Genomic DNA, 27,096 nt, shown 5'->3' with positions numbered 1-27,096 from the left:
CTCACTAAGTTACTGCAGTTGTGTCTCACTAAGTTACTGCAGTTGTGTCTCACTAAGTTACTGCAGTTGTGTCTCACTAAGTTACTGCAGTTGTGTCTCACTAAGTTACTGCAGTTGTGTCTCACTAAGTTACTGCAGTTGTGTCTCACTAAGTTACTGCAGTTGTGTCTCACTAAGTTACTGCAGTTGTGTCTAAGTTACTGTAGTTGTGTCTCACTAAGTTACTGCAGTTGTGTCTCACTAAGTTACTGCAGTTGTGTCTCACTAAGTTACTGCAGTTGTGTCTCACTAAGTTACTGCAGTTGTGTCTCACTAAGTTACTGCAGTTGTGTCTCACTAAGTTACTGCAGTTGTGTCTCACTAAGTTACTGCAGTTGTGTCTCACTAAGTTACTGTAGTTGTGTCTCACTAAGCAGTTGTGTCTCACTAAGTTACTGCAGTTGTGTCTCACTAAGTTACTGCAGTTGTGTCTCACTAAGTTACTGCAGTTGTGTCTCACTAAGTTACTGTAGTTGTGTCTCACTAAGTTACTGCAGTTGTGTCTCACTAAGTTACTGCAGTTGTGTCTCACTAAGTTACTGCAGTTGTGTCTCACTAAGTTACTGCAGTTGTGTCTCACTAAGTTACTGCAGTTGTGTCTCACTAAGTTACTGCAGTTGTGTCTCACTAAGTTACTGCAGTTGTGTCTCACTAAGTTACTGCAGTTGTGTCTCACTAAGTTACTGCAGTTGTGTCTAAGTTACTGCAGTTGTGTCTATGTTACTGCAGTTGTGTCTAAGTTACTGCAGTTGTGTCTCACTAAGTTACTGCAGTTGTGTCTAAGTTACTGTAGTTGTGTCTCACTAAGTTACTGTAGTTGTGTCTAAGTTACTGTAGTTGTGTCTAAGTTACTGTAGTTGTGTCTCACTAAGTTACTGTAGTTGTGTCTCACTAAGTTACTGTAGTTGTGTCTCACTAAGTTACTGTAGTTGTGTCTCACTAAGTTACTGTAGTTGTGTCTCACTAAGTTACTGTAGTTGTGTCTCACTAAGTTACTGCAGTTGTGTCTCACTAAGTTACTGTAGTTGTGTCTCACTAAGTTACTGCAGTTGTGTCTCACTAAGTTACTGTAGTTGTGTCTCACTAAGTTACTGTAGTTGTGTCTCACTAAGTTACTGTAGTTGTGTCTCACTAAGTTACTGCAGTTGTGTCTCACTAAGTTACTGCAGTTGTGTCTCACTAAGTTACTGCAGTTGTGTCTCACTAAGTTACTGTAGTTGTGTCTCACTAAGTTACTGTAGTTGTGTCTCACTAAGTTACTGCAGTTGTGTCTCACTAAGTTACTGTAGTTGTGTCTCACTAAGTTACTGTAGTTACTGTAGTTGTTGTCTCACTAAGTTACTGCAGTTGTGTCTCACTAAGTTACTGTAGTTGTGTCTCACTAAGTTACTGTAGTTGTGTCTCACTAAGTTACTGTAGTTGTGTCTCACTAAGTTACTGCAGTTGTGTCTCACTAAGTTACTGCAGTTGTGTCTCACTAAGTTACTGCAGTTGTGTCTCACTAAGTTACTGTAGTTGTGTCTTACTAAGTTACTGTAGTTGTGTCTCACTAAGTTACTGCAGTTGTGTCTCACTAAGTTACTGCAGTTGTGTCTAAGTTACTGCAGTTGTGTCTAAGTTACTGCAGTTGTGTCTCACTAAGTTACTGCAGTTGTGTCTCACTAAGTTACTGCAGTTGTGTCTCACTAAGTTACTGCAGTTGTGTCTCACTAAGTTACTGTAGTTGTGTCTCACTAAGTTACTGCAGTTGTGTCTCACTAAGTTACTGTAGTTGTGTCTCACTAAGTTACTGTAGTTGTGTCTCACTAAGTTACTGCAGTTGTGTCTCACTAAGTTACTGTAGTTGTGTCTCACTAAGTTACTGTAGTTGTGTCTAAGTTACTGTAGTTGTGTCTAAGTTACTGTAGTTGTGTCTCACTAAGTTACTGTAGTTGTGTCTCACTAAGTTACTGTAGTTGTGTCTCACTAAGTTACTGCAGTTGTGTCTCACTAAGTTACTGCAGTTGTGTCTCACTAAGTTACTGTAGTTGTGTCTCACTAAGTTACTGTAGTTGTGTCTCACTAAGTTACTGCAGTTGTGTCTCACTAAGTTACTGTAGTTGTGTCTCACTAAGTTACTGCAGTTGTGTCTCACTAAGTTACTGTAGTTGTGTCTCACTAAGTTACTGCAGTTGTGTCTCACTAAGTTACTGTAGTTGTGTTACTCAGTTGTGTCTAAGTTACTGCAGTTGTGTCTCACTAAGTTACTGTAGTTGTGTCTCACTAAGTTACTGCAGTTGTGTCTCACTAAGTTACTGCAGTTGTGTCTCACTAAGTTACTGCAGTTGTGTCTCACTAAGTTACTGTAGTTGTGTCTCACTAAGTTACTGCAGTTGTGTCTCACTAAGTTACTGTAGTTGTGTCTCACTAAGTTACTGTAGTTGTGTCTCACTAAGTTACTGCAGTTGTGTCTCACTAAGTTACTGCAGTTGTGTCTCACTAAGTTACTGCAGTTGTGTCTCACTAAGTTACTGCAGTTGTGTCTCACTAAGTTACTGCAGTTGTGTCTAAGTTACTGCAGTTGTGTCTCACTAAGTTACTGCAGTTGTGTCTCACTAAGTTACTGCAGTTGTGTCTAAGTTACTACAGTTGTGTCTCACTAAGTTACTGCAGTTGTGTCTCACTAAGTTACTGTGTTGTGTCTCACTAAGTTACTGCACTTGTGTCTCACTAAGTTACTGCAGTTGTGTCTCACTAAGTTACTGCAGTTGTGTCTCACTAAGTTGCTGCTCAGTTACTGTGTGTCTCACTAAGTTACTGCAGTTGTGTCTCACTAAGTTACTGCAGTTGTGTCTCACTAAGTTACTGCAGTTGTGTCTCACTAAGTTACTGCAGTTGTGTCTCACTAAGTTACTGCAGTTGTGTCTCACTAAGTTACTGCAGTTGTGTCTCACTAAGTTACTGCAGTTGTGTCTCACTAAGTTACTGTGTTGTGTCTCACTAAGTTACTGCAGTTGTGTCTCACTAAGTTACTGCAGTTGTGTCTCACTAGTTGTGTCTCAGTTAGTTACTGTAGTTGTGTCTCACTAAGTTACTGTAGTTGTGTCTCACTAAGTTACTGCAGTTGTGTCTCACTAAGTTACTGCAGTTGTGTCTCACTAAGTTACTGTAGTTGTGTCTCACTAAGTTACTGTAGTTGTGTCTCACTAAGTTACTGCAGTTGTGTCTCACTAAGTTACTGCAGTTGTGTCTCACTAAGTTACTGCAGTTGTGTCTCACTAAGTTACTGTAGTTGTGTCTCACTAAGTTACTGCAGTTGTGTCTCACTAAGTTACTGCAGTTGTGTCTCACTAAGTTACTGCAGTTGTGTCTCACTAAGTTACTGCAGTTGTGTCTCACTAAGTTACTGTAGTTGTGTCTCACTAAGTTACTGCAGTTGTGTCTCACTAAGTTACTGCAGTTGTGTCTCACTAAGTTACTGTAGTTGTGTCTCACTAAGTTACTGCAGTTGTGTCTCACTAAGTTACTGCAGTTGTGTCTCACTAAGTTACTGCAGTTGTGTCTCACTAAGTTACTGCAGTTGTGTCTCACTAAGTTACTGTAGTTGTGTCTCACTAAGTTACTGTAGTTGTGTCTAAGTTACTGTAGTTGTGTCTCACTAAGTTACTGCAGTTGTGTCTAAGTTACTGTAGTTGTGTCTCACTAAGTTACTGTAGTTGTGTCTCACTAAGTTACTGTAGTTGTGTCTCACTAAGTTACTGTAGTTGTGTCTCACTAAGTTACTGTAGTTGTGTCTCACTAAGTTACTGTTACTGTAGTTGTGTCTCACTAAGTTACTGCAGTTGTGTCTCACTAAGTTACTGTAGCAGTTGTGTCTCACTAAGTTACTACAGTTGTGTCTCACTAAGTTACTGTAGTTGTGTCTCACTAAGTTACTACAGTTGTGTCTCACTAAGTTACTGCAGTTGTGTCTCACTAAGTTACTGCTCACTAAGTTACTGCAGTTGTGTCTCACTAAGTTACTGTAGTTGTGTCTCACTAAGTTACTGTAGTTGTGTCTCACTAAGTTACTGCAGTTGTGTCTCACTAAGTTACTGCAGTTGTGTCTCACTAAGTTACTGTAGTTGTGTCTCACTAAGTTACTGCAGTTGTGTCTCACTAAGTTACTGCAGTTGTGTCTCACTAAGTTACTGCAGTTGTGTCTCACTAAGTTACTGCAGTTGTGTCTCACTAAGTTACTGCAGTTGTGTCTCACTAAGTTACTGCAGTTGTGTCTCACTAAGTTACTGCAGTTGTGTCTCACTAAGTTACTGCAGTTGTGTCTCACTAAGTTACTGCAGTTGTGTCTCACTAAGTTACTGCAGTTGTGTCTCACTAAGTTACTGCAGTTGTGTCTCACTAAGTTACTGAAGTTGTGTCTCACTAAGTTACTGCAGTTGTGTCTCACTAAGTTACTGAAGTTGTGTCTCACTAAGTTACTGCAGTTGTGTCTCACTAAGTTACTGCAGTTGTGTCTCACTAAGTTACTGTAGTTGTGTCTCACTAAGTTTCTGCAGTTGTGTCTCACTAAGTTACTGCAGTTGTGTCTCACTAAGTTACTGAAGTTGTGTCTCACTAAGTTACTGCAGTTGTGTCTCACTAAGTTACTGCAGTTGTGTCTCACTAAGTTACTGCAGTTGTGTCTCACTAAGTTACTGCAGTTGTGTCTCACTAAGTTACTGCAGTTGTGTCTCACTAAGTTACTGCAGTTGTGTCTCACTAAGTTACTGCAGTTGTGTCTCACTAAGTTACTGCAGTTGTGTCTCACTAAGTTACTGTAGTTGTGTCTCACTAAGTTACTGCAGTTGTGTCTCACTAAGTTACTGCAGTTCTATTAGAGAAACAACGATGAGTTGACTATCACTGTTACACTGTAACAACTATCACTGTTACACTGTCAACTATCACTGTTACACTGTAACAACTATCACTGTTACGCTGTAACAACTATCACTGTTACACTGTATCAACTATCACTGTTACACTGTATCAACTATCACTGTTACACTGTAACAACTATCACTGTTACACTGTAACAACTATCACTGTTACACTGTAACAACTATCACTGTTACACTGTAACAACTATGACTGTTACGCTGTAACAACTATCACTGTTACACTGTAACAACTATCACTGTTACACTGTAACAACTATCACTGTTACACTGTAACAACTATCACTGTTACGCTGTAACAACTATCACTGTTACACTGTCATCTATCACTGTTACACTGTATCAACTATCACTGTTACACTGTAACAACTATCACTCTTACACTGTAACAACTATCACTGTTACACTGTAACAACTATCACTCTTACACTGTAACAACTATCACTGTTACACTGTAACAACTATCACTGTTACGCTGTAACAACTATCACTGTTACACTGTCATCTATCACTGTTACACTGTATCAACTATCACTGTTACACTGTAACAACTATCACTCTTACACTGTAACAACTATCACTGTTACACTGTAACAACTATCACTCTTACACTGTAACAACTATCACTGTTACACTGTAACAGCTATCACTCTTACACTGTAACAACTATCACTGTTACACTGTAACAACTATCACTGTTACACTGTAACAATTATCACTGTTACACTGTAACAACTATCACTGTTACACTGTAACAACTATCACTGTTGCACTGTAACAACTATCACTGTTAAACTAACAACTATCACTGTTACACTGTAACAACTATCACTGTTACACTGTAATAACTCTCACTGTTACACTTTAATAATTCTCACTGTTACACTGTAATAACTCTCACTGTTACACTGTAATAGCTCTCACTGTTACACCGTAACAACTATCACTGTTGCACTGTAACAACTATCACTGTTTAACTGTATCTAACTATCACTGTTACACTGTAGCAACTATCACTGTTACACTGTAACAACTATCACTGTTACACTGTAACAACTATCACTGTTACACTGTAACAACTATGACTGTTACACTAATAACTATCACCGTTACACTGTAATAACTATCACTGTTACACTGTAACAACTATCGCTGTTACACTGTAATAAATATCACTGTTACATTGTAATAACTGTCACTGTTACACTGTAATAACTGTCACTATTACACTGTAACAACTTTCACTGTTACACTGTAAGAGCTATCACTGTTACACTGTAACAACTATCACTGTTACACTAACAACTATCACTGTTACACTGTAACAAATATCACTGTTACACTAACAACTATCAATGTTACACTGTAACAACTATCACTGTTACACTATAATAACTATATCTGTTACACTGTAATAACTATCACTTACACTGTAACAACTATCACTTTTGCACTGTAACAACTGTCACTGTTACACTGTAACAACGATCACTGTTACACTGTAATAACTATCACTGTTACACTAACAACTATCATTGTTACATGTAACAACTGTCACTGTTACACTGTAACAACTATCACTTACACTGTAACAACTATCACTGTTGCACTGTAACAACTGTCACTGTTACACTGTAACAACGATCACTGTTACACTGTAATAACTATCACTGTTACACTAACAACTATCACTGTTACACTGTAACAACTATCACTGTTACACTGTAACAACTATCACTGTTACACTGTAACAACTATCACTGTTACACTGTAACAACTATCACTGTTGCACTGTAACAACTATCACTGTTACTTTGTAACAACGATCACTGTTACACTGTAATAGCTATCACTGTTACACTAACAACTATCACTGTTACACTGTAACAACGATCACTGTTACACTGTAATAACTATCACTGTTACACTAACAACTGTCACTGTTACACTAACAACTATCACTGTTACACTAACAACTATCACTGTTACACTGTAACAACGATCACTGTTACACTGTAATAACTATCACTGTTACACTAACAACTATCACTGTTACACTGTAACAACTATCACTGTTACACTGTAACAACTATCACTTACACTGTAACAACTATCACTGTTACACTAACAACTATCACTGTTACATTGTAACAACTGTCACTGTTACACTGTAACAACGATCACTGTTACACTGTAATAACTATCACTGTTACACTAACAACTATCACTGTTACACTGTAACAACTATCACTGTTACACTGTAACAACGGTCACTGTTACACTGTAATAACTATCACTGTTACACTAACAACTATCACTGTTACACTGTAACAACTATCACTGTTACACTGTAACAACTATCACTTACACTGTAGCAACTATCACTGTTACACTAACAACTATCACTGTTACATTGTAACAACTGTCACTGTTACACTGTAACAACGATCACTGTTACACTGTAATAACTATCACTGTTACATTAACAACTATCACTGTTACACTGTAACAACTATCACTGTTACACTGTAACAAAGGTCACTGTTACACTGTAATAACTATCACTGTTACACTAACAACTATCGCTGTTACACTGTAACAACTATCACTGTTACACTGTAACAACTATCACTTACACTGTAGCAACTATCACTGTTACACTAACAACTATCACTGTTACATTGTAACAACTGTCACTGTTACACTGTAACAACGATCACTGTTACACTGTAATAACTATCACTGTTACATTAACAACTATCACTGTTACACTGTAACAACTATCACTGTTACACTGTAACAAAGGTCACTGTTACACTGTAATAACTATCACTGTTACACTAACAACTATCGCTGTTACACTGTAACAACTATCACTGTTACACTGTATCATTCATGACCTGGACAGACAGCTTTAGGAGCAAGTAACTCCAAGTACCCTCCAAGGAGAAGGGTCCAGGAGTGAACATGACACCCAACATATCTCTCGGAAAGCTCAGCAGAGAATCTCATAGGACTTTCTACACGATATGGGTTAGGATTAGCATCGATTACGCAGCACCAGCATGGAACCCTCATAAAAATAAACATGACAGTGGGTTATAAAGCAGTGAGAGACAGTAAGACACCTGGTTTACTGCACACTTGTCATAGTACACACACACACACTGATGTTGTAGTGACGAGGCTTAGACTTGGTTACAAGTACTTCTGGCAGTTTGGCAGACACACAGACTGATTGATGTTGTAGTGACCAGGCTTAGACTTGGTTACAAGTACTTCGGACAATTTGGGAGACACACACACTGATGTTGTAGTGACCAGGCTTAGACTTGGTTACAAGTACTTCTGACAGTTTGGCAGACACACAGACTGACTGATGTTGTAGTGACCAGACTTAGACTTGGTTACAAGTACTTCTGACAGTTTGGCAGACACACAGACTGACTGATGTTGTATTGACCAGACTTAGACTTGGTTACAAGTACTTCTGACAGTTTGGCAGACACACAGACTGACTGATGTTGTAGTGACCAGATTTAGACTTGGTTACTAGTACTTCTGGCAGTTTGGCAGACACACAGACTGACTTACGTTGTAGTGACCAGACTTAGACTTGGTTACAAGTACTTCTGACAGTTTGGCAGACACACAGACTGACTGATGTTGTAGTGACCAGGCTTAGACTTGGTTACAAGTACTTCTGACAGTTTGGCAGACACACAGACTGGCTGATGTTGTAGTGACCAGACTAGGACTTGGTTACAAGTACTTCTGACAGTTTGGCAGACACACAGACTGGCTGATGTTGTAGTGACCAGACTAGGACTTGGTTACAAGTACTTCTGACAGTTTGGCAGACACACAGACTGGCTGATGTTGTAGTGACCAGACTTAGACTTGGTTACAAGTACTTCTGACAGTTTGGCAGACACACAGACTGACTGATGTTGTAGTGACCAGGCTTAGACTTGGTTACAAGTACTTCTGACAGTTTGGCAGACACACAGACTGACTGTTGTTGTAGTGACCAGACTTAGACTTGGTTACAAGTACTTCTGACAGTTTGGCAGACACACAGACTGACTGATGTTCTAGTGACCAGACTTAGACTTGGTTACAAGTACTTCTGACAGTTTGGCAGACACACAGACTGACTGATGTTGTAGTGACCAGACATAGACTTGGTTACAAGTACTTCTGACAGTTTGGCAGACACACAGACTGACTGATGTTGTAGTGACCAGACTTAGACTTGGTTACAAGTACTTCTGACAGTTTGGCAGACACACAGATGATGACCAGACTAAATACAAAGTATGTGACCAGCCCTGTGGTCACTATCTTGAACACTATGTGCTTAATTGTCCACTTATTGAGGAATATAGAGATAGTATAATAACCTATGTGATATATCAAGATATCTTATTAATGAAAATAAGATACCAGATATATTAAGCAAATTTCCTAAATTTACTTGTAACAGATAAGTGAACTATAGATATGTAGATATAAATCCAGATGTATTCCTGTTAACCCTTTCTGGGCCTAGTTCCTAGGCCTTTTGTGTATCCATATGCTCTTACACTACCATCCACAGGATGGATATGAGATACACAATAAACTAGCCACTACCATCCACAGGATGGTTATGAGGTACACAATAAACTAGCCACTATCATCCACAGGATGGATATGAGGTACACAATAAACTAGCCACTATCATCCACAGGATGGTTATGAGGTACACAATAAACTAGCCACTACCATCCACAGGATGGATATGAGATACACAATAAACTAGCCACTACCATCCACAGGATGGTTATGAGGTACACAATAAACTAGCCACTATCATCCACAGGATGGTTATGAGGTACACAATAAACTAGCCACTATCATCCACAGGATGGATATGAGGTACACAATAAACTAGCCACTACCATCCACAGGATGGATATGAGATACACAATAAACTAGCCACTACCATCCACAGGATGGTTATGAGGTACACAATAAACTAGCCACTATCATCCACAGGATGGATATGAGGTACACAATAAACTAGCCACTATCATCCACAGGATGGTTATGAGGTACACAATAAACTAGCCACTATCATCCACAGGATGGATATGAGGTACACAATAAACTAGCCACTATCATCCACAGGATGGATATGAGATACACAATAAACTAGCCACTACCATCCACTGGATGGTTATGAGGTACACAATCAACTAGCCACTACCATCCACAGGATGGATATGAGGTACACAATCAACTAGCCACTACCATCCACAGGATGGATATGAGGTACACAATCAACTAGCCACTACCATCCACAGGATGGATATGAGGTACACAATCAACTAGCCACTACCATCCACAGGATGGATATGAGGTACACAATCAACTAGCCACTACCATCCACAGGATGGATATGAGGTACACAATCAACTAGCCACTACCATCCACAGGATGGATATGAGGTACACAATCAACTAGCCACTACCATCCACAGGATGGATATGAGGTACACAATCAACTAGCCACTACCATCCACAGGATGGATATGAGGTACACAATCAACTAGCCACTACCATCCACAGGATGGTTATGAGGTACAAAATCAACTAGCCACTATCATCCACAGGATGGTTATGAGATACACAATAAACTAGCCACTACCATCCACAGGATGGTTATGAGGTACACAATCAACTAGCCACTACCATCCACAGGATGGTTATGAGGTACACAATCAACTAGCCACTACCATCCACAGGATGGATATGAGGTACACAATCAACTAGCCACTACCATCCACAGGATGGATATGAGGTACACAATCAACTAGCCACTACCATCCACAGGATGGATATGAGGTACACAATCAACTAGCCACTACCATCCACAGGATGGATATGAGGTACACAATCAACTAGCCACTACCATCCACAGGATGGATATGAGGTACACAATCAACTAGCCACTACCATCCACAGGATGGATATGAGGTACACAATCAACTAGCCACTACCATCCACAGGATGGATATGAGGTACACAATAAACTAGCCACTACCATCCACAGGATGGTTATGAGGTACACAATCAACTAGCCACTACCATCCACAGGATGGTTATGAGGTACACAATCAACTAGCCACTACCATCCACAGGATGGTTATGAGGTACACAATCAACTAGCCACTACCATCCACAGGATGGTTATGAGGTACACAATCAACTAGCCACTACCATCCACAGGATGGATATGAAGTACACAATCAACTAGCCACCGAGGTGGCAAAATCTCTCACAGATCTTCCTTGGTACCTCGTGTTGTGCATCTCAGGAGAGATGGATGGGTAGTACCAACCTCATCCCAGTGACACAGTACCACACCACAGTGCCACACCGCAATCAAACCGCAGTGCCACACCTCAGTGACACCGCAATGCCACACAGCGCCACACCTCAGTGACACCGCAGTGCTACACCACAGTGACACCGCAGTACCACACAGTGCCCTACAGTGCTACACCACAGTGCCACACAGTGCTACACTACAGTGCCACCCCACAGTGCCACGCACAGTACCACACAGTGCCACTCCATAGTACCACACCACATTCCGCTACAATGCCACCCAACAGTGCAACACCAAAGTGCCACCACAGTGCCACACAGTGCCACACCACAGTGCCACACATTGCTGCTGCTAGTCTTTTGTGTAGGAGTTACTGTTTGGTTGCCAGGCTGTCTGCTAGTGTGAGGGCAGGGTTGGCCCGCCCCCCCCCCCGGGGGAGGGTATCTGGGTAGTGGGGTTGAGGATGTGGGAACTGGTGTATAGGTGGGTGTGATGGGGACTTGTGTGATGGGAACTAGCTGACTGGCTAGTTGGCTGGCCGGCTGGCTAGGTGGCTGGCTTGCTAGCTAGCTGGCTGACTGGCAAGATTGCTAGCTGTCTGTTTGGCTGGCTTGCTAGTTGGCTGGCTGACTGGCTTGTTGGCTGGCTGGCTAGATGACTGGCTGGCTGACTGTCTCGTTGGCTGACTGACTGGCTTGTAGGCTGGCTGGCTAGTTGACTTGCTGGCTAGTTGACTGGCTGGCTGGCTTGCTGACTGGCTGACTGGCTGGTTGGCTGGCTTGTTGGCTGGCTGGCTTGTTGGTTAGCTGGGTGGCTGGCTGGCTAACTGGCTTGTTGGCTGGCTGGCTGGCTGGCTTGTTGGCTGGCTGGCTTGTTGACTGGCTGGCTGACTGGCTTGTTGGCTGGCTGGCTGGCTGGCTGGCTGGCTGGCTGACTGACTGGCTTGTTGGCTGGCTGGCTTGTTGACTGGCTGGCTGACTGGCTTGTTGACTGGCTGGCTGACTGGCTTGCTGGCTGGCTGGCTTGTTGGCTGGCTGGCTGACTGACTGGCTTGTTGACTGGCTGGCTGGCTGACTGACTGGTTTGTTGGCTGGCTGGCTGAATGGTTTGTTGGCTGGCTGGCTGGCTGACTGACTGGCTTGTTGACTGGCTGCTGACTGGCTTGTTGGCTGGCTGGCTGGCTTGCTGGCTGGCTGATTAACTGGCTTGCTGGCTTGCTGGCTGGCTGGCTGGCTGGCTGGCTGGCTGGCTGGCTTGCTGGCTGGCTGGCTGGCTGGCTTGTTGGCTGGCTGGCTGGCTGGCTGACTGACTGGCTTGCTGGCTGGCTGGCTGACTGGCTTGTTGGCTGGCTGGCTGACTGGCTTGTTTGCTGGCTGGCTGGCTGGCTGGCTGGCTGGCTGGCTGACTGACTGGCTTGCTGGCTGGCTGGCTGACTGGCTTGTTGGCTGGCTGGCTGACTGGCTTGTTGGCTGGCTGGCTGGCTGGCTGGCTGGCTTGCTGGCTGGCTGGCTGGCTGGCTGACTGGCTTGCTGGCTGACTGGCTGACAGGCTGGCTGGCTGGCTGGCTGGTTGGCTGGCTGGCTGGCTGGCTGGCTGGCTGGCTGGCTGGCTGGCTGGCTGGCACCTTACAATATATTCAATGCCAAGGTCACAAGCAGCCCGGGGGTGGCCAGGCCTGCCAACACTTGCAACCATGCAGGAGCAGGAACCCTCCCCCCTCTCCCCCTTCCCTCCCCTCTCCCTATCCTCCCTCCCCCCTATGTGAGTGTGTTCTTCCCCCTGGGTAATGATTGGTAACCCAGGGGGCAGTCTTGAGGGCAAAACCCCCTCCCCCCTTCTCTCTCTCCCCCTCCCCCTTCTCTCTTCCCCCTTCCCCTCCCTCTTTCCTCTCACACACCCCCTCCCCCTCTCTTACTCACCTGTTGGGCCACACCTGCTCACTCCCTCCCTCCCTACCTTCATGAGAACACCAGCTGCATGACCCTGTGACCCAGAGTAGTGCCTGACCTCCCTCTCTGCTCCATGGTGTCAGAATTCGACACACAATCGAAAGCTCTTTGGTTCGGTTCCCTGTCTCCGAGTTACTTACCTAACACCCCTGCTGCCTCTACTACCCCTGCCCAGTTAGCAGTCAAAATGATTAGCTGTGTCAGTCGATTTGTGTGGGGTAGTGTCAGTCACCTCCAATACCTGCTGGAGTAGGTAAGTACCTCCAGTACCTGCTGGGGTAGTGTCAGTCACCTCCAGTACCTGTTGGGGTAGTGTCAGTCACCTCCAGTACCTGCTGGGGTAGTGTCAGTCACCTCCAGTACCTGCTGAGGTAGGTAAGTACCTCCAGTACCTGCTGGGGTAGTGTCAGTCACCTCCAGTGCCTGCTGGGGTAGTGTCAGTCACCTCCAGTACCTGCTGGGGTAGTGTCAGTCACCTCCAGTACCTGCTGGGGTAGGTAAGTACCTCCAGTACCTGCTGGGGTAGTGTCAGTCACCTCCAGTACCTGCTGGAATAGGTAAGTACCTCCAGTACCTGCTGGGGCAGTGTCAGTCACCTCCAGTATCTGCTGGGGTAGTGTCAGTCACCTCCAGTACCTGTTGGGGTAGTGTCAGTCACCTCCAGTACCTGCTGGGGTAGTGTCAGTCACCTCCAGTACCTGCTGAGGTAGGTAAGTACCTCCAGTACCTGCTGGGGTAGTGTCAGTCACCTCCAGTGCCTGCTGGGGTAGTGTCAGTCACCTCCAGTACCTGCTGGGGTAGTGTCAGTCACCTCCAGTACCTGCTGGGGTAGGTAAGTACATCCAGTACCTGCTGGGGTAGTGTCAGTCACCTCCAGTACCTGCTGGGGTAGTGTCAGTCACGTCCAGTACCTGCTGGAATAGGTAAGCACCTCCAGTACCTGCTGGGGCAGTGTCAGTCACCTCCAGTATCTGCTGGGGTAGTGTCAGTCACCTCCAGTACCTGCTAGGGTAGTGTCAGTCACCTCCAGTACCTGCTAGGGTAGTGTCAGTCACCTCCAGTACCTGCTGGGGTAGTGTCAGTCACCTCCAGTACCTGCTAGGGTAGTGTCAGTCACCTCCAGTACCTGCTCCCCTCAAGGAAGGTTCCTTGATGTTGGTGAGGGGCTCTTGATTTAGGGAATTGGATCTGTGCTCCAGTTCCCCGAATTAAGCCTGAATGCCTTCCACATCCCCCCCCAGGCGCTGTATAATCCTCCGGGTTTAGCGCTTCCCCCTTGATTATAATAATAATCCAGTACCTGCTGGGGTAGGTAAGTACATCCAGTACCTGCTGGGGTAGTGTCAGTCACCTCCAGTACCTGCTGGGGTAGTGTCAGTCGCCTCCAGTACCTGCTGGGGTAGTGTCAGTCACCTCCAGTACCTGCTGGGGTAGTGTCAGTCACCTCCAGTACCTGCTGGGGTAGGTAAGTACATCCAGTACCTGCTGGGGTAGTGACAGTCACCTCCAGTACCTGCTGGGGTAGTGTCAGTCACCTCCAGTACCTGCTGGGGTAATGTCAGTCACCTCCAGTACTTGCTGGAGTAGGTAAGTGGCTCCAGTAGCTGCTGGAGTAGGTAAGTACCTCCAGTGCCTGCTGGAGTAGGTAAGTACCTCCAGTACCTGCTGGAGTAGGTAAGTACCTCCAGTACCTGCTGGAGTAGGTAAGTAGCTCCAGTAGCTGCTGGAGTAGGTAAGTACCTCCAGTACCTGCTGGAGTAGGTAAGTAGCTCCAGTAGCTGCTGGAGTAGGTAAGTACCTCCAGTACCTGCTGGAGTAGGTAAGTACCTCCAGTACCTGCTGGAGTAGGTAAGTACCTCCAGTGCCTTCTGGAGTAGGTAAGTACCTCCAGTACCTGCTGGAGTAGGTAAGTACCTCCAGTACCTGCTGGAGTAGGTAAGTAGCTCCAGTAGCTGCTGGAGTAGGTAAGTACCTCCAGTACCTGCTGGAGTAGGTAAGTACCTCCAGTACCTGCTGGAGTAGGTAAGTACCTCCAGTACCTGCTGGAGTAGGTAAGTACCTCCAGTACCTGCTGGAGTAGGTACGTACCTCCAGTACCTACTGGAGTAGGTAAGTACCTCCAGTACCTGCTGGAGTAGATAAGTAGGGATGTAAGATGGTAGATAGGTAAGTAGGTAGGTAAGATGGTAGATAGGTAAGTAGGTAGGTAAGATGGTAGATAGGTAAGTAGGTAAGATGGTAGATAAGTAAGTAGGTAAGATGGTAGATAGGTAAGTAGGTAGGTAAGATGGTAGATAGGTAAGTAGGTAAGATGGTAGATAGGTAAGTAGGTAGGTAAGATGGTAGATAGGTAAGTAGGTAAGATGGTAGATAGGTAAGTAGGTAAAATGGTAGATAGGTAAGTAAGTAGGTAAGATAGTAGATAGGTAAGTAAGGAGGTAAGATGGTAGACAGGTAAGATGGCAGATAGGTAAGTAGGTAGGTAAGATGGTAGATAGGTAAGTAGGGAGGTAAGATGGTAGATAGGTAAGTAGGTAAGATGGTAGATAGGTAGGTAGGTAAGATGGTAGATAGGTAAGTAGGTAAGATGGTAGATAGGTAAGTAAGATGGTAGATAGGTAAGATGGTAGATAGGTAAGTAGGTAAGATGGTAGATAGGTAAGTAGGTAAGATGGTAGAAAGGTAAGTAGGTAAGATGGTAGATAGGTAAGTAAGATGGTAGATAGGTAAGTAGGTAAGATGGTAGATAAGTAGGTAAGATAGTAGATAGGTAAGTAGGGAGGTAAGATGGTAGACAGGTAAGATGGTAGATAGGTAAGTAGGTAGATAAGATGGTAGATAGGTAAGTAGGGAGGTAAGATGGTAGATAGGTAAGTAGGTAAGATGGTAGATAGGTAGGTAGGTAAGATGGTAGATAGGTAAGACGGTAGATAGGTAAGATGGTAGATAGGTAAGTAGGTAAGATGGTAGATAGGTAAGTAAGATGGTAGACAGGTAAGATGGTAGATAGGTAAGTAGGTAAGATGGTAGATAGGTAGGTAAGATGGTAGATAGGTAAGTAGGTAAGATGGTAGATAGGTAGGTAGGTAAGATGGTAGATAGGTAAGTAGGTAAGATGGTAGATAGGTAAGTAAGATGGTAGATAGGTAAGATGGTAGATAGGTAAGTAGGCAAGATGGTAGGTAAGTAGGTAAGATGGTAGATAGGTAAGTAGGTAAGATGGTAGATAGGTAAGTAGGTAAGATGGTAGATAGGTAAGTAGGTAAGATGGTAGATAAGTAGGTAAGATGGTAGATATGTAAGTAGGTAAGATGGTAGATAGGTAAGTAGGTAAGATGGTAGATAAGTAGGTAAGATGGTAGATAGGTAAGTAGGTAAGATGGTAGATAGGTAAGTAGGTAAGATGGTAGATAAGTAGGTAAGATGGTAGATAGGTAAGTAGGTAAGATGGTAGATAGGTAAGTAGGTAAGATGGTAGATAAGTAGGTAAGATGGTAGATAGGTAAGTAGGTAAGTAGGTAAGATGGTAGATAAGTAGGTAAGATGGTAGATAGGTAAGTAGGTAAGTAGGTAAGATGGTAGATAAGTAGGTAAGATGGTAGATAGGTAAGTAGGTAAGTAGGTAAGATGGTAGATAAGTAGGTAAGATGATAGATAGGTAAGTAGGTAAGTAGGTAAGATGGTAGATAAGTAGGTAAGATGGTAGATAGGTAAGTAGGTAAGTAGGTAAGATGGTAGATAGGTAAGTAAGATGGTAGATAAGTAGGTAAGATGGTAGATAGGTAAGCAGGTAGACTTATACTCAGTACCTTGGATAAAATGGGTCGTCTTAGTATTCAGTTAAGATTTAGTACTTACCCGGACCCCGGCGCTGCTAGTGGCACTGCTGCTAGTGGCACTGCTGCTACTGGCACTGCTGCTACTGGCACTGCTGCTGGTGGCACTGCTGGTGCCACGGATGGCAGTGCCCAAGCCATCACCTTGCACTGCTCTTACCTGAGAGGCAGACATAACTGTGTAACACCTTTCTTATACCTAATAATAATAATAATAATAATAATAATAATAATAATAATAATAATAATAATAATAGCAGTAATAAGGGTAGTAGTGGTGGTGGTAGCAGTAGTAGTAGTAGCAATGGTGGTGGTTGTAGTAGTGGTAGTACGAGACGAGTGGTAGTAGTGCTGGTAAAATTGGTGGTAATAGCAGTAGTAATAGCAGTAGTAGCACAGTAGTAATAGCAGTAGTAGCACAGTAGTAATAGCAGTGGTGGTAGTAGTAGAAGCAGTTGTGGTAGTAGCAGTACTGGTAGTACAGTGTGAATATGTACACGAGCTGAGTCTCGACCCCTGCAACCACAATTAGGTGAGTACAGATGGTGGTGTACAAGTGATATGCAGCCTTAATGACCCTCGTGCACTCGATAGAGTTCAAACCTCACATGCCAGTGCAGAAGAAAGGTGTTAGAAGCACGGGTAACCAAGACCTGTGTGGTTCCTCCAACGGTGTACCAGTAAGTACCAGGGATGATGAGGTGACAGAGGTAGTCAGATATCTGTAAGAGTGATGGATCAGGGGGGAAGATAGAGGCCACTTCTCCCTGCCGGCTGCCAGAAACAACAGCCTGGGTGAACAGGCAGGGGGAGGAGGAGGGGAAGGCCTACCTTTAGGCCTGATTTGCGGAAAGGTTCTTTGCAAAGGCGGTCTAAGGTAAGATACAAATGATTCCTACCTCCCCTGCATGCTTTCACTTTCAGTGTGATTGAGGGAAGGGGAGGGTTGGAGAGGGGGAGTTTTTGCCCCCTCCCTCTCCTCTCCCCTTCCTTTCTTGAAAGACCCCCAATCCCCCCTAACTTTTCAAAATACCCACCTCCTAACCTCTCCTCCCTGTCACCAAACACCCCGTCCCTATTTTGCAAACACCCCCTGAAAGGCCCGTCCCTGTCTTGCAAACACCCCCTACTCCCCCTGAAAGATCCGTCCCTGTCTTGCAAACACCCTCTACACACCCTGAAAGATCCATCCCTGTCTTGCAAACACCCCCTACACCCCTTGAAAGGCTCGTCCCTGTCTTACAAACACCCCACACACCCCCTGAAAGGCCCGTCCCTGCCTTACAAACACCCCTACTCCCCCTGAAAGGTTCGTCCCTGTGTTACGGATACCTCTTCACCCCCTGAAAGGTCCGTCCCTGCCTTACATTCACCCCCTGAAATCAGCCCTGACACCTGTCCTGCCACACCCCCTCTCTTGAACGTTGTCAGCGGTGTACAGTCAGCACATGAACAAGGGGTGAAGGGAATGCTGGTATCTGTGAACGCTGTCTCCACCAATGAGAGGTACGACCATAACCTTGAAACCTTCCATGGTCTCTCTCTCTCTCTCTCTCTCTACACACACACACACACACACACACACACACACACACACACACACACACACACACACACACACACACACACACACATACAACACACGCACACACACACCCTCCCTCCCTGCTACCAACACCGCCACAGACACGTACCAGGTGCTCCTTCCAGCTCTGCATGAGGGCGAAACGTTGTGTGGATCCCTGGGCACGGAGATCACTGCCATCCGTGCACGAACAACAGCGGCGGGCGTCAGGAGGGTGCACACCAGTACAAGAGTGGAACATCACAGGTGCTCCTACACTCTACCCATAACCTGTGTTTCACCGGCCCGCTCACAGAGGGCTCCACTATCACCCATTCCTCCCCCCCAAACACCTCCCACTCCCCATCCCCAACCCTCCTCACCACCCCATCCTGACATCCTAACCCCCCACAACAATTTAAAATCAATCCCTTTCAAATCGAGCGAACTCTGAAGATGCCTGGGAGTAAGAGATCATCATCCTGTCTCATCCCAAGGCTTCCAGCATCCCAGGGGGACCAAGCTTTGGACCCTGAGGGACCCTGGGGGACCCAGGTAGGGCCCCTGGGGAACGCCTAACAGGTGGAGCTCGTAAAAGGACCGAGGCTGCAACTCAGGTGAGCTTCCCAAGACCAACGTTTTACTAGAAGGAGATTGAGAGTTGTTAGGTAACTTTAGTTTAGTCCTCCTTCCACGTTAGTGTACCCTCTCACTCTACTCTAGTTTACCCTTACACTGATGTAGTTTAAAAACTCTCTGCTGCAGTTTACCTTCACTCTACTGTACTTCACCCCTCACACTGCTGCAGTTTACCCTCACACTGCTGCAGTTTACCCTCACACTACTGCAGTTTACCCTCACACTGCTGCAGTTTACCCTCACACTGCTGCAGTTTACCCTCACACTACTGCAGTTTACCCTCACACTGCTGCAGTTTACCCTCACACTGCTGCAGTTTACCCTCACACTACTGCAGTTTACCCTCACACTGCTGCAGTTTACCCTCACACTGCTGCAGTTTACCCTCACACTGCTGCAGTTTACCCTCACACTGCTGCAGTTTACCCTCACACTGCTGCAGTTTACCCTCACACTGCTGCAGTTTACCCTCACACTGCTGCAGTTTACCCTCACACTGCTGCAGTTTACCCTCACACTGCTGCAGTTTACCCTCACACTGCTGCAGTTTACCCTCACACTGCTGCAGTTTACCCTCACACTGCTGCAGTTTACCCTCACACTGCTGCAGTTTACCCTCACACTGCTGCAGTTTACCCTCACACTGCTGCAGTGTGAGGCTAACCTGCTAGGGTAGACCTCAGGAAATAAGTCACAACTAATATCTAAACAGTTAAACAAGTATTGGATAAGCTTTACATGTCACAGTGTAAGCTCAAGCAAGATATCTTACCTTGGTTCAAATAACATGATCAATATATACACAGGATATATACACTGACATTTGCATGTCTCTCAGTATATATACACTGTCTCTAAGTGTGTATACACTTAGAGAGACACACACACCTCCCTCCCTGCTACCAACACCGTCACAGACACGTAAGTGTGTATACACTTTGAGACATGTAACGCTCAAAAGCATCCAGAGTCCTTCAGAGAGCATCCAGAGTCCTTCAGAGAGCATCCAGAGTCCTTCAGAGAGCATCCAGAGTCCTTCAGAGAGCATCCAGAGTCCTTTAAGAGCATCTAGAGTCCTTTAAGAGCATCCAGAGTCCTTTAAGAGCATCCAGAGTCCTTCAAGAGCATCAAGAGTCCTTCAAAGAGCATCCAGAGTCCTTTAAGAGCATCCAGAGTCCTTCAAAGAGCATCCAGAGTCTTTCAAGTGCATCCAGAGTCCTTCAAGAACATCTAGACTCCTTCAAGAACATCTAGACTCCTTCAAGAGCATCTAGACTCCTTCAAGAACATCTAGACTCCTTCAAGAACATCTAGACTCCTTCAAGAACATCTAGACTCCTTCAAGAACATCTAGACTCCTTCAAGAACATCTAGACTCCTTCAAGAACATCCAGACTCCTTCAAGAGCATCTAGACTCCTTCAAGAACATCTAGACTCCTTCAAGAGCATCTAGACTCCTTCAAGAATATCTAGACTCCTTCAAGAACATCTAGACTCCTTCAAGAATATCTAGACTCCTTCAAGAACATCTAGACTCCTTCAAGAATATCTAGACTCCTTCAAGAACATCTAGACTCCTTCAAGAACATCTAGACTCCTTCAAGAACATCTAGACTCCTTCAAGAATATCTAGACTCCTTCAAGAACATCTAGACTCCTTCAAGAACATCTAGACTCCTTCAAGAACATCTAGACTCCTTCAAGAATATCTAGACTCCTTCAAGAACATCTAGACTCCTTCAAGAACATCTAGACTCCTTCAAGAACATCTAGACTCCTTCAAGAACATCTAGACTCCTTCAAGAATATCTAGACTCCTTCAAGAGCATCTAGACTCCTTCAAGAACATCTAGACTCCTTCAAGAACATCTAGACTCCTTCAAGAACATCTAGACTCCTTCAAGAACATCTAGACTCCTTCAAGAACATCTAGACTCCTTCAAGAACATCTAGACTCCTTCAAGAATATCTAGACTCCTTCAAGAGCATCTAGACTCCTTCAAGAATATCTAGACTCCTTCAAGAACATCTAGACTCCTTCAAGAATATCTAGACTCCTTCAAGAACATCTAGACTCCTTCAAGACCATCAAGATCCCTTCAAGGTGTGGGTTTGAAGTCTATCCACCCCACGAGACTCATTAATATATATATATATATATATATATATATATATATATATATATATATATATATATATATATATATATATATGTGTGTGTGTGTGTGTGTGTGTGTGTGTGTGTGTGTGTGTGTAGAATTCAAGATTTTTAGAACAAGCTTTAAAGACGATGCTTCAAGACGGCAAAGGAAGTCAAAATAATAATATGTGAGAAGTCAAGACAATAATAAGTTAGAAGTCAAGACAATAATAAGTTAGAAGTCAAGACAATAATAAGTTAGAAGTCAAGACAATAAGTTAGAAGTCAAGACAATAATAAGTTAGAAGTCAAGACAATAATAAGTTAGAAGTCAAGACAATAATAAGTTAGAAGTCAAGACAATAATAAGTTAGAAGTCAAGACGATAATAAGTTAGAAGTCAAGACAATAATAAGTTAGAAGTCAAGACGATAATAAGTTAGAAGTCAAGACAATAATAAGTTAGAAGTCAAGACAATAATAAGTTAGAAGTCAAGACAATAATAAGTTAGAAGTCAAGACAATAATAAGTTAGAAGTCAAGACGATAATAAGTTAGAAGTCAAGACAATAATAAGTTAGAAGTCAAGACAATAAATTAGAAGTCAAGACAATGATAAATGAAGTCAAGACAATGATAAATGAAGTCAAGACAGTAATAACTGAGAAGTCAAGACAATATATAAGAGGAAGTCAAAAACAGTACTGATTGAGGGAGGTGACACAGCAGAACCAGCCAGTATCATTAGCACCAAAGTTGCCTCTCTCACAACTTCTATCAAGTTCTAAGGCTAAGTTCTAAGAGTTGAAGGTTGAACTTTATCAGCTTAGTGGCTTAACGAAGCTTGACCAGATAACAGCTTGTTTCACCAGTATCTTACTGCTGCGTCTACCATCCACGAGTCAAAATACAGACGATCAGTATTGCATAAAACTTAATAAATATTGGGGGAACTTACCAAGATATACCTCAGTAACGCTTAATAAAAAATGTAAAGAGAAAAATGGCATTTTATTATTAAAACTTTCTTGAGAAACGTTGCGTAAAAAAATAAATATTACATAAGAAGTTTTGGTCAGTAATTTCGGAAACGATTTACGTTAATAATAACATCAACAATTGCAGTCCGAGTACCGGCGGAAATAAAAGTGTTTCTGGGACTTTCCTGTTTCCTGACAAACATTATATACATTATTTGTATACTGTAAGATGTAAATGTATATTTTTTAGTGTATATATTGTAATCTTAGGTATCAAGGTTTTTTTTTGTCTGGTTCTAAGGAAGTTACATGTAGTCTTAATGATCGCAGCTAGTCTCTCTCTCTCTCTCTCTCTCTCTTTCTCTCTTTCTCTGCTGTTTTGGTTTCCATCTGAGAACTCTGGAAAGCCTCTACTGATCGTCTTCAGACTTACCACTGGTGTGTGCTGCTTAGAAGACATTTGGGATTCTTACTGGAATGTGTGTTAGAGGTCTTGGGTTGTACAACGTGACGATTTGTCATTGGTCAGCCACACTAACATCCAGTGTTAGTTGAAAATCGTATAAAATACCGACAAGTTGAAGATTAAAATACATGTACAACAGTTCGGTATCGTGTTGAAACGTTTCGCCTACACAGTAGCCTTCATCAGTCAAATACAGAGGCAGCAGGTGTAGTAGTGACGTTGATGGACTGATTTTCTCATCTTCACTGCTACTCATGCTGACTATTTGACTGAAGAAAGCTACTGTATAGGCGAAAAATTTCAACAACAGATACCTAACCGTTGCTCATGTATCTTAATTATTAACATCAAGTGTTGTGACCGATGAGCCTGCCAGCGGAAGAGCCTTATCATATCAGCAGATCTTGGAACCAGCCTAGCATAAGATCCACACTTCCTAACATGAACCCTAGTTCCTGGGACCAGCCTAGCATAAGATCCACACTTCCTAACATGAGCCCTAGTTCCTGGGACCAGCCTAGCATAAGACCCACACTTCCTAACATGAGCCCTAGTTCCTGGGACCAGCCTAGCATAAGATCCACACTTCCTAACATGAGCCCTAGTTCCTGGGACCAGCCTAGCATAATACTCACACTTCCTAACATGAGCCCTAGTTCCTGGGACCAGCCTAGCATAAGATCCACACTTCCTAACATGAGCCCTAGTTCCTGGGACCAGCCTAGCATAAGATCCACACTTCCTAACATGAGCCCTAGTTCCTGGGACCAGCCTAGCATAAGATCCACACTTCCTAACATGAACCCTAGTTCCTGGGACCAGCCTAGCATAAGATCCACACTTCCTAACATGAACCCTAGTTCCTGGGACCAGCCTAGCATAAGATCCACACTTCCTAACATGAACCCTAGTTCCTGGGACCAGCCTAGCATAAGATCCACACTTCCTAACATGAGCCCTAGTTCCTGGGACCAGCCTAGCATAAGACCCACACTTCCTAACATGAGCCCTAGTTCCTGGGACCAGCCTAGCATAAGACCCACACTTCCTAACATGAGCCCTAGTTCCTGGGACCAGCCTAGCATAAGATCCACACTTCCTAACATGAGCCCTAGTTCCTGGGACCAGCCTGACATGCGACCCACACTTCCTAACATGAGCAGTAGTTCCTGGGAAAAGCCTAGCATAAGACAAGACCCACACTTCCTAACATGAGCAGTAGTTCCTGGGACCAGCCTAGCATAAGACAAGACCCACACTTCCTAACATGAGCAGTAGTTCCTGGGCCCCGCCTAGCATAAGACAAGACCCACACTTCCTAACATGAGCAGTAGTTCCTGGGACCAGCCTAGCATAAGACAAGACCCACACTTCCTAACATGAGCAGTAGTTCCTGGGACCAGCCTAGCATAAGACAAGACCCACACTTCCTAACATGAGCAGTAGTTCCTGGGACCAGCCTAGCATAAGACAAGACCCACACTTCCTAACATGAGCAGTAGTTCCTGGGAAAAGCCTAGCATAAGACAAGACCCACACTTCCTAACATGAGCAGTAGTTCCTGGGACCAGCCTAGCATAAGACCCACACTTCCTAACATGAGCCCTAGTTCCTGGGACCAGCCTGACATGCGACCCACACTTCATAACATGAGCAGTAGTTCCTGGGCCCCGCCTAGCATAAGACAAGACCCACACTTCCTAACATGAGCAGTAGTTCCTGGGCCCCGCCTAGCATAAGACAAGACCCACACTTCCTAACATGAGCAGAAGTTCCTGGGACCAGCCTAGCATAAGACAAGACCCACACTTCCTAACATGAGCAGTAGTTCCTGGGAAAAGCCTAGCATAAGACAAGACCCACACTTCCTAACATGAGCAGTAGTTCCTGGGACCAGCCTAGCATAAGACCCACACTTCCTAACATGAGCCCTAGTTCCTGGGACCAGCCTGACATGCGACCCACACTTCATAACATGAGCAGTAGTTCCTGGGCCCCGCCTAGCATAAGACAAGACCCACACTTCCTAACATGAGCAGTAGTTCCTGGGCCCCGCCTAGCATAAGACAAGACCCACACTTCCTAACATGAGCAGAAGTTCCTGGGACCAGCCTAGCATAAGACAAGACCCACACTTCCTAACATGAGCAGTAGTTCCTGGGACCAGCCTAGCATAAGACAAGACCCACACTTCCTAACATGAGCAGTAGTTCCTGGGCCCCGCCTAGCATAAGACAAGACCCACACTTCCTAACATGAGCAGAAGTTCCTGGGACCAGCCTAGCATAAGACAAGACCCACACTTCCTAACATGAGCAGTAGTTCCTGGGAAAAGCCTAGCATAAGACAAGACCCACACTTCCTAACATGAGTAGTAGTTCCTGGGACCAGCCTAGCATAAGACCCACACTTCCTAACATGAGCCCTAGTTCCTGGGACCAGCCTGACATGCGACCCACACTTCATAACATGAGCAGTAGTTCCTGGGCCCCGCCTAGCATAAGACAAGACCCACACTTCCTAACATGAGCAGTAGTTCCTGGGCCCCGCCTAGCATAAGACAAGACCCACACTTCCTAACATGAGCAGTAGTTCCTGGGACCAGCCTAGCATAAGACAAGACCCACACTTCCTAACATGAGCAGTAGTTCCTGGGACCAGCCTAGCATAAGACAAGACCCACACTTCCTAACATGAGCAGTAGTTCCTGGGACCAGCCTAGCATAAGACAAGACCCACACTTCCTAACATGAGCAGTAGTTCCTGGGACCAGCCTAGCATAAGACAAGACCCACACTTCCTAACATGAGCAGTAGTTCCTGGGACCAGCCTAGCATAAGACAAGACCCACACTTCCTAACATGAGCAGTAGTTCCTGGGACCAGCCTAGCATAAGACAAGACCCACACTTCCTAACATGAGCAGTAGTTCCTGGGACCAGCCTAGCATAAGACAAGACCCACACTTCCTAACATGAGCAGTAGTTCCTGGGACCAGCCTAGCATAAGACAAGACCCACACTTCCTAACATGAGCAGTAGTTCCTGGGACCAGCCTAGCATAAGACAAGACCCACGTCATGAGTCTTTCCCATTTACACTGACAAGACACCGCTGTGTAGAGGAACAGAGAATGAGAGTTTTTTGCAGGAAGTCGTGTCCACCGGACATCAGGAGAACATGGTCACGGACACACGTATGTGAAGCTTCCTCCGCCAACCTTAACAGGGTTGAAACACTGAATCAGGTCAGTCCTCGAGTATGGATCATCATTTTGGAACCAATATTTAGAGGGAAATTATTTCCCAGTAAAAGTAGGCCTTAGACAAGGATGTGTGATGTCACCGTGGTTGTTTAATATATTTATAGATGGGGTTGTAAGAGAAGTAAATGCGAGGGTCTTGGTAAGAGGCGTGGAGTTAAAAGATAAAGAATCACACATAAAGTGGGAGTTGTCACAGCTGCTCTTTGCTGATGACACTGTGCTCTTGGGAGATTACCTGGAGAGTTTACCTGGAGAGAGTTCCGGGGGTCAACGCCCCCGCGGCCCGGTCTGTGACCAGGCCTCCTGGTGGATCAGCGCCTGATCAACCAGGCTGTTGCTGCTGGCTGCACGCAAACCAACGTACGAGCCACAGCCCGGCTGATCAGGAACTGACTTTAGGTGCTTGTCCAGTGCCAGCTTGAAGACTGCCAGGGGTCTGTTGGTAATCCCCCTTATGTGTGCTGGGAGGCAGTTGAACAGTCTCGGGCCCCTGACACTTATTGTATGGTCTCTTAACGTGCTAGTGACACCCCTGCTTTTCATTGGGGGGATGGTGCATCGTCTGCCAAGTCTTTTGCTTTCGTAGTGAGTGATTTTCGTGTGCAAGTTCGGTACTAGTCCCTCTAGGATTTTCCAGGTGTATATAATCATGTATCTCTCCCTCCTGCGTTCCAGGGAATACAGGTTTAGAAACCTCAAGCGCTCCCAGTAATTGAGGTGTTTTATCTCCGTTATGCGCGCCGTGAAAGTTCTCTGTACATTTTCTAGGTCGGCAATTTCACCTGCCTTGAAAGGTGATGTTAGAGTGCAGCAATATTCCAGCCTAGATAGAACAAGTGACCTGAAGAGTGTCATCATGGGCTTGGCCTCCCTAGTTTTGAAGGTTCTCATTATCCATCCTGTCATTTTTCTAGCAGATGCGATTGAT

At 44.6% G+C, this 27,096-nt stretch overlaps 1 protein-coding gene across 3 annotated transcripts in view; it reads right to left on the bottom strand.

Moving 5' to 3' along the window:
- LOC128704003 (steroid hormone receptor ERR1) overlaps positions 1-27,096 on the bottom strand; it is a 390,890-nt gene that overhangs the window by 190,924 nt on the left and 172,870 nt on the right. For 2 of the 3 annotated variants that reach the window (XM_070099212.1, XM_070099213.1), the window contains exons 1-2: positions 18,810-18,977; positions 17,138-17,275 (exon numbers count right to left, since the gene is read on the bottom strand). In XM_070099212.1, the coding sequence (XP_069955313.1) occupies positions 17,138-17,275; positions 18,810-18,941 (270 nt within the window). In that variant the 5' untranslated portion in view covers positions 18,942-18,977. Of the gene's footprint in view, positions 1-17,137; positions 17,276-18,809; positions 18,978-27,096 lie in introns of those variants that run through there. The other variant, XM_070099214.1, reaches the window with a different exon arrangement.

This window comes from Cherax quadricarinatus, chromosome 66, assembly GCF_038502225.1.
Source record: "Cherax quadricarinatus isolate ZL_2023a chromosome 66, ASM3850222v1, whole genome shotgun sequence".
NCBI classification, from domain to species: domain Eukaryota; kingdom Metazoa; phylum Arthropoda; class Malacostraca; order Decapoda; family Parastacidae; genus Cherax; species Cherax quadricarinatus.
This window is presented reverse-complemented; position numbering and strand designations above follow the sequence as displayed.